The sequence below is a fragment of the Papio anubis genome, chromosome 10, assembly GCF_008728515.1.
Source record: "Papio anubis isolate 15944 chromosome 10, Panubis1.0, whole genome shotgun sequence".
Lineage (NCBI taxonomy): Eukaryota > Metazoa > Chordata > Mammalia > Primates > Cercopithecidae > Papio > Papio anubis.
In genome coordinates, this window is record NC_044985.1 from 59799798 (window position 1) to 59809904 (window position 10107).

Below are 10107 nucleotides of genomic sequence, written 5' to 3' on the forward strand. Positions count from 1 at the left end.
TCACACTTGTTGCCCAGGCTGGAGTGCAGTGGCAAGATCTCGACTCACCGCAACCTCTGCCTCCCGGGTTCAAGCGATTTTCCTGCCTCAGGCTCCTAAGCAACTGGGATTACAAGCATGAGCCACCATGCCAGGCTAATTTTTGTAGTTTTAGTAGAGACAGGGTTTCACCAAATTGTCCGGGCTGGTCTCGAACTCCTGACCTCAGGTGATCCGCCCGCCTCAGCCTTCCAAAGTGCTGGGATTACAAGCGTGAGCCACCGCGCCCCGCCCTATTGATGTTTTTTGATGAAATACCCAAACTTGCACCTCTCCCAGAATGTGAAGACCAAGGCTGGGAACAGGCCTGTCAAATGTTCCGGGTGGTTTGATGCAGCCTCTGTGACCGTCAAGGCCTCTTACCCACTACCAAGGTACAGAACCCACTAGATAAAACAAGACAAGAATCCAACCTAAGCGTGCATGCTTTGGCAGAAATTTTTAAGATGGTGTGGGGAGTACAGGAAGGACTTCCTTCGCATGGACTGAAAAGCCCTTTTTGTTCTAAAGGAGTAATGACTTTGAAGAGGCCTAATTTTTTGGTTCGGCTTCCAGACTAAATATTTGTTTCTTGAGCAGCAGCGGGTCCTCTGAGGTGAAGTGGTAAACACTTTTGGCCTATGACTGCGGGTAATAAAAATCTATCCAGGCCGCCCGAGGGGAGGGGCGCCGGTAAAGCCGGAGCTGCAGCGAAGCCCGGGGTCTGCCGCTGCCGAAACCTGGCTCGCCTCTTACGCTGGGGGCTACGGGCAGTTGGGGCCGACAACCTGCGAGCCCGCCTTGGGACGCATGCTCGCTCGACAGCTGGGGCTGCAGGGTGCGATGGGACAGTAGGACCGCGAAAGCCTGGGCTTCGAGCCTCGGGCTCCCTGTCTTTAGGCAAAGTGCGGTTTCCACGGCTGCAGGTTTCGCTGCATAAGGGAAGACTTGGATTTGGCGACTCCAGTCCTCACTTCGCGGTGGCAACTTTATGCTCCCATCCCTCGGTAGGCCAGCTTCTAGCTCTCTGTCCCTTCCGGGTCTCTCCGGTTGCTTCTGTCTTTTCTCCTCCCTCTTCCGTCGCAATCCCGCGCCCCACGGAGGACGGTCGTGGTGCGGGAGTTGGGGGATACCTTCTTCCTGGGCTCTGGGACTACGCAGACCCGTCGCCTGCCTGGAGCTCCTGTGCCCTCAGACGCCACGGGAAAACTTGCAGGGACATCTAGCGCCAGGCGTGGGGAACTGCGCGCCGCTGTGCTGGGAAGTAGAGCCGAACGCTGCCCCTCCGCCTCCCTCTCGGCTCCCCCTTCATACTTGGGCACTTTCCTCACCTTCAAGCCTTTGCCCTGCCGGTAAGGACAATGTGGATTCCCCATAGAGACAACGGACTCTGCGGAATGGAGATAGGTAGGTAGACAGACATTTTCTTTTATCTCAAGCGACGGACAGAGTGAGAATTTACTGGACTTAACAATGGTTTTGCTAGGGAAGTATATTCCAGGGACAACCCCTCACCTTGAGACGTCGGATAAAACTACAGCAAATTAGGGTCCTAGCTTTTATTTTCCAAAAAAAGGCAACAAGTTACTCTGGGCCTCCAGCTCCTGCCCCACCCTCCTGCGTCCCTTTCACAGTGAGATTAGTGCTTCTCTTCAAAGGAAAAAATCCTCACTGTGTTTGATTTTCTCCAAGGCTGGAGAAGTTCTCTCCATCCCAAAGAAGGGCCCACTGTCCTGCACGAGGCAAACCTGGTTCCAGCAAATAATGTTTCTGGTTTGGAGGGGGTTTGGAACTGTTGTTGCTGCAAATGATTTTCATTTGATAAAGCCTAATAGTGTTGTGAAACCCAAACGGAACATGTCTCCAAGGTAGAAGGTACTCAAATGTGGATTCCATTGTCTGGCTGTTGCTGGGGTCTCCTTTTTTCACACTAGGTTTTGTTTGTTGTTATTTCTTTTGATATTTCCAGGCTGAGTAAAACTCATTGTTGCCTGGAGAGGGAAAATTAGCTCCAAAGTTGGCAGAACGCAGATTTGGTTAAGAACACTGTCCAGCCATTTCTGCTAGACTTAAGATTTTACTTTGGAATTAAGACTCTATTTCTACACCAAATATTTGGCTTCTTACAAGTTAATTAGGAGGGTGTCCTGCACTTCCTGATCTTGGCCATCAAGACAAATGCTTTCAAAGGAGTCCCCAGGACCCCACTCTGATAGAATCCTGTGATCCTGGCCTTAATGGCCACTGATTATGTGGTTAATTGAGCTCATTGCTGTCTTGGCAAGCAGAGCAACTTCAATAAATCTAAATCACAGCCTGTATCTGCCCGTTCCCCCAACCTAGGACAAGAGCAAAATTTGAAAGATCATATACTAGGATGAAAGGAGAGAATATGACCTCCAGAACAGCACTGATGCTTAAAAAGGATGCCTCTGGAGGAAAAGGAGGAAGAGGAGCAAGTGATGGGAGAGTACAATGGGACTTTGGGCACCAAAGGGCCATCTGAGTTTTTCACCAAAATCAGGAACAGCGGCAAAACTGGTTTCACTGAAGAAGACATGGATGTTTGGAGACATGTGTAGTCTCCAAGGATTTTCACTTAACAAAGCCCATTTCTGTTAAGACCCCTGCATAATGCACCCACGCACAAACACAAGGCTTGGTCTGTGCTCCTGGCCGGCTAAAGAAAGTGATTCCCATTAAGTTTAAACCTGAATGAAATGTTTCTGCAAATTCAGTCTCAAAATTCCTCCCCTACCTGGCTTCCCCAGCTTGTAAACTATGTGTCTCATTAGTTCATAAACAAAGCAGCCCTGACTTTGCCTGGTACTCAGCCACAGCCCCAGTATCCAGTAGCATTTGCCCTGAGGTGCTGGGCTTGGGGGCCCAAGTGGACCAAGTCAGACCCCCTTTCCTCAGGGCAAAGCCCTCCCACAGGACTGGGACCCCAAAGGCTATGCTGGAAGCAGGTTCAGCAGCAGGATATCAAGGGGCAAAGCTCCTAATTAAAAATCTTCCTGGCTTCTGAACGTTCATTAGGATGGACCTAGAAACCTTTTGCCGTGCTCTGAGAGGGTCCCACAGGGCTTTTGGAAGCAGAGCCACCACTGAGAAATCCCTTTCAACCTGAGTAGTAATTCAGATTTTTCTCCCACTCCTGCACAATTTAGTTTGCTGAATGGAAAATTCAGCCAAAAGTGATGGGCTGCTTGAAATCAACAAAACTTGACACATTCTTCCCATTTTCATTTTACTTTATTTATTGTTAAACACATAATTGATCATTAAACTGCACTTATCAGTGAGAAAATGAAGCAGAAGCCCAAGGCACAAAACCACAAGGATATTTAATTTTAAGAGACTGTAAGTTTGTTGGTTCTAGTTATGTCTTAGAAATATTTCAACGAATTTGTTTTTTGGAGTCATAAAAAGTTAAAACTATCTTCATGTTTTCTCTGAGGAAGAAAAAATGAGACAAAGAGAAAATAAAAGCATTTCAGGGTGGCCCATGGTTGGTGGTTTGGTACCAAAATTTTTTCATAAAGACCCAGCCCAAACCCTTTTTAAAAGTTAGCAATCCCGTCGCCTCGCCACGGTTAGCCTTTTTAAAATGTCGGTCGAACTTTCATTGCTGACTTTTGCCTTGTTTTCCCAAATAGTGAAAAAATAGTTCTCATCAGCAAACTTCTATTTCCTGTGATTTCCTGTAAAATTCAGGCCCCTCCCATCTCAAATTTGATCATGAAGATGTCGAGAACTTCGAAAACATGAAACGAATTTTCTTGCTTTTCCTTTCCAACACCCCTCTCATAACTTTCCCCTTTATTTGAGCCTTTTATGGTTACTGCGTTTTGCGTGTCAACACTCCCAACACCAGCAGCCCACCCTGAAATGCCAGGCCAGGCCAAGGAGGGCCTCCCTGGCTCTCTTCCTCATCTTACTCAGGGAGTCTTTGGTCGGGGGAACAGTGGTGCTGGGTGACAAGCTCTCACCAATCACAGGCTTAGGGGAGTGATTTTCTTGGAGATGGGCTGGCTTGAGGAGTGTGTGCCACAGAACCAAATGGGCTCTGAAGGATCCCATATCCACCCCCAGAATTCTGGGCTCATTGGATCTAATATTGTTCCTAAGGCAGAGCCCCACAGTCACAGCAGGACTCTCATTGGTGCCCCATTAGTTGCTGAGATTGAGGGATGGTGGGCTGGAGCTCTGAGGCTGAGGAGCAGCAGAAAGGGATGATGAGGGATAGGGCTGTAATCCCTAACACCCTGGCAGTATGGTTCCAGAGCTGGACCTAGCCCCACCAGCACTGCTTGAGCCCACCTGACCCCTTGAAGTCAGACCGTTTGTCTGGGCTGCTCCTATCACAAACTCCAAATTTGCTTGGAACAAGCGCCCTCTTAATTTGCCCCTCTCAGTTCTCTGCAGTTGGCAGCTTGGAAAAGGAAGCGAAACAAAGGTCCCTGGGAAAGTGAAGTTTTCAATTAATTTGGTGTGAGGAACGGGTGGGAGTGGGTGGTGACTGCAAAATGCGAGGCCGGTCGGCTGCTGGAGAGACACAGAAGTTTCACGGCGGGCGGCTGAGTGGCTTTCTTCCCCGGCGCCCTTCTCAGGGTCTTTCTGCGGGTCGAAGAAGGACCCGTGGGATCTGAGGGGCCCAGGTCGGAAGCGACTCCCGGCTGGCCCAAGAGTAGAGGCCAGTAGCGTTGAGTAGGCATCCATGGACTTTTCTCTCTGGCACAGATTGTCAGGCTCACTGCGCCGATGCTTGTCTTTCATCAGTTTAAGTCTCTGCCGCCAGCCCCAAGGGCGCTTTGTGGGCATTTTCCGGACGGACAGCGTGTGTGTATAGGAAGGGTCTGCTCCAATGCCTCTTATCTGTGTGAAATGCCTTTGCCGGGTACCAGTGCGCAAGGTAGGGCAAATTAGCCACTCAGATTTGGGGTCTAGAGGTCGACTAACTGAGGGATTCAGCAACAGGATAAAAAATGGGCTGAGGGATTCAGCAACAGGATAAAAAATGGGCCTGTTTTCACATCATTCTGATCATCTGTGTCCTTCGTCTTCATTTTGCTGTGCAACTCGGGTAGCCGAGGAGAGGTGGCAAAAACAGCGGTTGCCGAGACAAGGCGCAGGCCTCGGCGCCCGCCTCAGTCGCAGACAGGGCCTGGGATGGGCCGTCGCGCAATCAACTCGTGGGGGTGGCTGCAGCGCGTACGCCTGGGTCGGGGGGAGGGCGGGAATGGGAGGTGGACCCTGCAAGGGGCAGGAGAAGGGTGGGGACCGGGGTGGGTGGGTCCAGCCGGGAGCCAGGCTCCCCCGCGTCCGTACCCCCACGTGGCCGCGCGCAGCCAATGGCACGCCCCCGGCGGGCGCCCTCGGGGCGGGAGGCGGCCCCCCGACCTGCCCAGGCCCCCTCCCAACCTGAACTTCGTTTTTATAAACGTCCCGCGATGAGCTAACCTGTTGGAGGGCGGGAGGGCCGGAGGCGGGAGGCTCACAGAGGGAGAGAGGGCTAGAGGAAGAGGGCGGGAGCGAGCGAACCAGAGAGAAAGGAGAAGAGGGAGGAGGCGCGCCGCGCCATGGTGTCCTGCGCGGGGCCAGGGCCGGGGCCGGGGCCAGGCCAGGCCGGGCCATGAGCCGCGCTGGGAGCTGGGACATGGACGGGCTGCGGGCGGACGGTGGGGGCGCCAGTGGCGCCCCGGCCTCTTCCTCCTCCTCCTCGGTGGCGGCGGCGGCGGCGTCAGGCCAGTGCCGCGGCTTTCTCTCCGCGCCTGTGTTCGCCGGGACACATTCCGGGCGGGCGGCGGCGGCAGCTGCGGCGGCGGCGGCGGCGGCAGCGGCAGCCTCCGGCTTTGCATACCCCGGGACCTCTGAGCGCACGGGCTCCTCCTCGTCTTCGTCGTCTTCTGCTGTTGTAGCGGCGCGCCCGGAGGCTCCCCCAGCCAAAGAGTGCCCAGCGCCCACGCCTGCTGCGGCCGCTGCAGCGCCCCCGAGCGCTCCAGCGCTGGGCTACGGCTACCACTTCGGCAACGGCTACTACAGCTGCCGCATGTCGCACGGCGTGGGCTTACAGCAGAATGCGCTCAAGTCATCGCCGCACGCCTCGCTGGGAGGCTTCCCCGTGGAGAAGTACATGGACGTGTCAGGCCTGGCGAGCAGCAGCGTACCGGCCAACGAGGTGCCAGCGCGAGCCAAGGAAGTATCCTTCTACCAGGGTTATACGAGCCCTTACCAGCATGTGCCCGGCTATATCGACATGGTGTCCACTTTCGGCTCGGGGGAGCCTCGGCACGAGGCCTACATCTCCATGGAGGGGTACCAGTCCTGGACGCTGGCTAACGGGTGGAACAGCCAGGTGTACTGCGCCAAGGACCAGCCACAGGGGTCCCACTTTTGGAAATCTTCCTTTCCAGGTAGGGGCGATGGAGAAAAGGGACCTACACGAGGGAGGGGGAGAGAGAAGAAGAAAAGAAAGGACTAAGAGTATTCGCCCCTACTTGGGAGTGGGTGCCTGTGCTCTACACCTGACCGGGGTTAACCCAGTGGAAGTTTGTCCAGTTCGTGTGAAATCTGTAAATTCCTCCTCTGATTTCAACTGCCTCCGTCACTGCCCTTTCTTTCCTTGTGTGCAGCGCAGACACGTTTTTCTCCTAAAATTGAGGGTCTCTGCGTGCCGTTTCTTCGGACCTCTCCCTTTTCTCCTAAAGAGGCCTTTTTCCTAAGAAGCCTCACAGAGTTGCAACCCCCCCTCCCATTTTCAAAGACATCACTGCTCCAAGATGACCACTAAAGCTTGTTAGATCAAGCCCGCAAGCTCCAAACACAGGAACGCAGGAAATCAAAATTTGAGCAAAAGACCTGAATTTGTATGTGTCTATGTATGTGTGTTTGTTTTTATACAACAGACATTTGCAGAAACTGTCCTCATGAACGTGCCCAATAACCACACCATAAAATTGCAGGCTTGTTAAGATGCCGGTCTGAGAAACTATGATAATCGATCAAATTAATTTTTGTTGTTAAGTGCAGATAATATTTCTTTAATAACGGGTAAGTAATATGTCTATGTATATAATAAAGACCAAACAGCGTGGCTTTTTTTTATTTCCTGCACCCCTAAACACACACACACACACACACACACACAGACACACACAGTCCTCAAGTAGGTGCTCCAAATATCCCAGCCTAATTTTTCTTGTGCTTTTGTTTGTATCAGGGGATGTGGCTCTAAATCAGCCAGACATGTGCGTCTACCGAAGAGGGAGGAAGAAGAGAGTGCCTTACACCAAACTGCAGCTCAAAGAACTGGAGAATGAGTATGCCATTAACAAGTTCATTAACAAGGACAAGCGGCGGCGTATCTCGGCTGCTACGAACCTATCTGAGAGACAAGTGACCATTTGGTTTCAGAACCGAAGAGTGAAGGACAAGAAAATTGTCTCCAAGCTCAAAGATACTGTCTCCTGATGTGGTCCAGGTTGGCCACAGACAGTTTAGAAGCCATTCGGTTGTCTCCAAAAGGCCTTTGGAAAGACTTGAATATGTATTTAATTCCTCCCACCCCCTGCCAATGGTGGCAAATTTTGTGAATTTTTTTTTTCTCTTCCCCTTATCTGGCTCTAAAACCTTCTGCTGCCCAGCCTGACTGTGTAGTTCTGATTTTTACTTGTTTATTATTGGTTTTGTTTTTGACTAGGATTTTTTTATATCTCTTTTACATGTTCTGTTTCTCCCTCTAGGCCAGTATAAAGGGACTTGAAGTATTTTTTAATAATCCCCCCCAAAATGAATTTCAGAAGCGCCATTCTGATTTAAGGTTTCGGGTTTTTTAAAATTACTTGATTTGTTCGTTCCCAGCACTGATTATCTTCATAATCCATTAGGACAGAATGGTTTTCAGTCATTCATATCCTGTAATTAGTTAATTGAATCATTAGCTCTCAGCAGTTGCCCTGAGGCAAGTGGAAAGGCAGGCAGTGCTCTGGGGTCACCAGGAAAGTCTAAAAACAGGAGGCTGAAGGTACTGTGATGGCTTTAAATGTGGCCACCTTATCAAATAGGGTTTGTATCAATATTGAAATGAAGACGATCTTTCCAACTTTGGGTGTTTTGCTTGCTGTTTTAATTGTATATTTTTAACACTTTGTAGGTTTGTGTTTTCATTTTAATTTGAAACTCATGTGTCCTCATGGATCGTGGATGCCTTCATTTCTTGAGCTCTCAATGCATATATTTAAATGGCTGCAATCAGTAGAGTGACCCACGGATGGCATAAATGCACCTCCTTCTCTTGGCCTTGAATCTATGGGTCTGGGATTGTGGCTATCTCCTCAATCCTCAAAAAGAGGCTGAATGAATGTGGCCATGGGTGGGAACTTACATACAGAACCCAGTGAAGAACCTGACTGTCTGAATAAATGCATTGGGCCTCTCATGGAGCTGTAAAGCGTCCAACAAATATGAAAAATGTGAAGTTCCAAGGTCCAAGAAGAAAAATAATGATGTTTCTGAAAGTGATGATAAATAATTACTTTTAAAGTGCTGCATATTTATACAATTGAGAGATTATTTTTGTAGATGTAATGTCTGTGAGCTGGGATACATAGGCAGTGCTTCAGGCATTTAAAAATCACTTTTTACTCCTAGGGAGATGCCAATAAACAGAACTCTCTTGTTTCTTCTGAGTCCTTATACATTTGTTTTATTTTTTCAAGTTTGTGTTTCCTCTTGAAATGATTCTTATTTATTACAAAATCTTGATATCTTGAACACAGTTATGTTCTCTGTGGATGAAGGAAACTCAACACTAATTCTGGTTTCTGGAACCTTCATGCTCTCCACTTTTGCCCCCTTCCCTCCCTTTTGCCCATGACTTTAACGTAAGTAGTGATGTTTTAAAATGAGGATATAATTTACAGTGTTTAAAATGATATTTTATACCAGGCCAGCTCAAAAAACAATAAAATTTTACTTTTCTTTCACTATTGTCAATTTATTTATATAGTTCAATTTTTTTTTAATCCATATGTATTTGTATGCCTGTGCATAGAAAAACTTACTCACTTGAAAATTTTTAACCTAGAAAGACCATTATAAATATCTGGACCAGGAAGGTCTTGAAATTAGAAAGACATATCCATATTTGGCAATCGAAAAAGAAACATTTCAAGCTTATCCCATATCACCTTCTCCGGGCAGTCTGCACAGAGCAGTTGACAACTGAAAACATAATTATAAAATCTAAACTTTCAGACGCATTTTTTAGGCACTAGAATTTTCTGTTTGAGGTCTTTTTGCCACTCAGGGAAATGGCCGCTGAGGAACTGGATGACTCCTCAAGGTTAGCTCACCACACAATCAACTCAGTTGTTGCTAACGTTTTCGTGTGTATAAGTTAGTTACATACTGATATTTAAAACCTCACTGAGTGTGAAAACTCTCCTGGTGGGAGGGCTCCCTTATAACTTTGAGAGAGAAAACGCAGAGACCTAAGACTTGGGGCTACTTTCGTTTTCTCTGTCCCAGCTTAATTTCTTTCATATCTTACTGCCGACAGTGGACAGCTAACTTCGTTTTTGAGGGGGAGGGACAGAGACGGAGAGACAGAGAGAGAGATTTGATGACGATTCAATCTCTGCAGAAGAAATAACCCATGTACAAGGGGCCATGCCATCCCCCACCTTACACTTCGGCAAGGGTCATTAGCGTTTTTGTGGTTTTTCTCAAAAGATATGTTTTCATGGGAAACGGGCACGTTTTTCCTTTCTCCTCATCGCCAACCTTCCCCTCCATTTTTTGTGAGTCCCACACTCCAGAGCGTCACTCCATTTCCAGGTCTATTTCTCGGGTTTCCCATCGTGGGTAGGGGAGATTGCCTCGAGGTTTTCCTTTCATCTCTAGTTTGCATGTCAGTACCCCCACTCCCCCCGCCTTGGAGAAATAGTAGGTTTGCTGAAGATTAAAACTGTACTCAAACGCTCTCTGGAGGAATTTGGATTCAGAGCTAAATCAATAACAGAAGGAGGCTTTGTTATTTATATGCGTTCCCTTTATATTCCAAATTGCGGAGGGAGGGAAGGAACT

At 48.9% G+C, this 10107-nt stretch overlaps 1 protein-coding gene across 1 annotated transcript; it reads left to right on the forward strand.

Annotated features, from left to right (window-relative positions):
* The first annotated feature begins 5541 nt into the window (after positions 1–5541).
* Positions 5542–8702, forward strand: HOXD13 (homeobox D13). The gene is made up of 2 exons (XM_003907648.5): positions 5542–6434; positions 7241–8702. The coding sequence occupies exons 1-2, from the start codon at positions 5654–5656 to the stop codon at positions 7489–7491; spliced, it is 1032 nt and encodes a 343-aa protein (XP_003907697.1). The 5' UTR covers positions 5542–5653; the 3' UTR covers positions 7492–8702.
* Positions 8703–10107: the final 1405 nt, after the last annotated feature.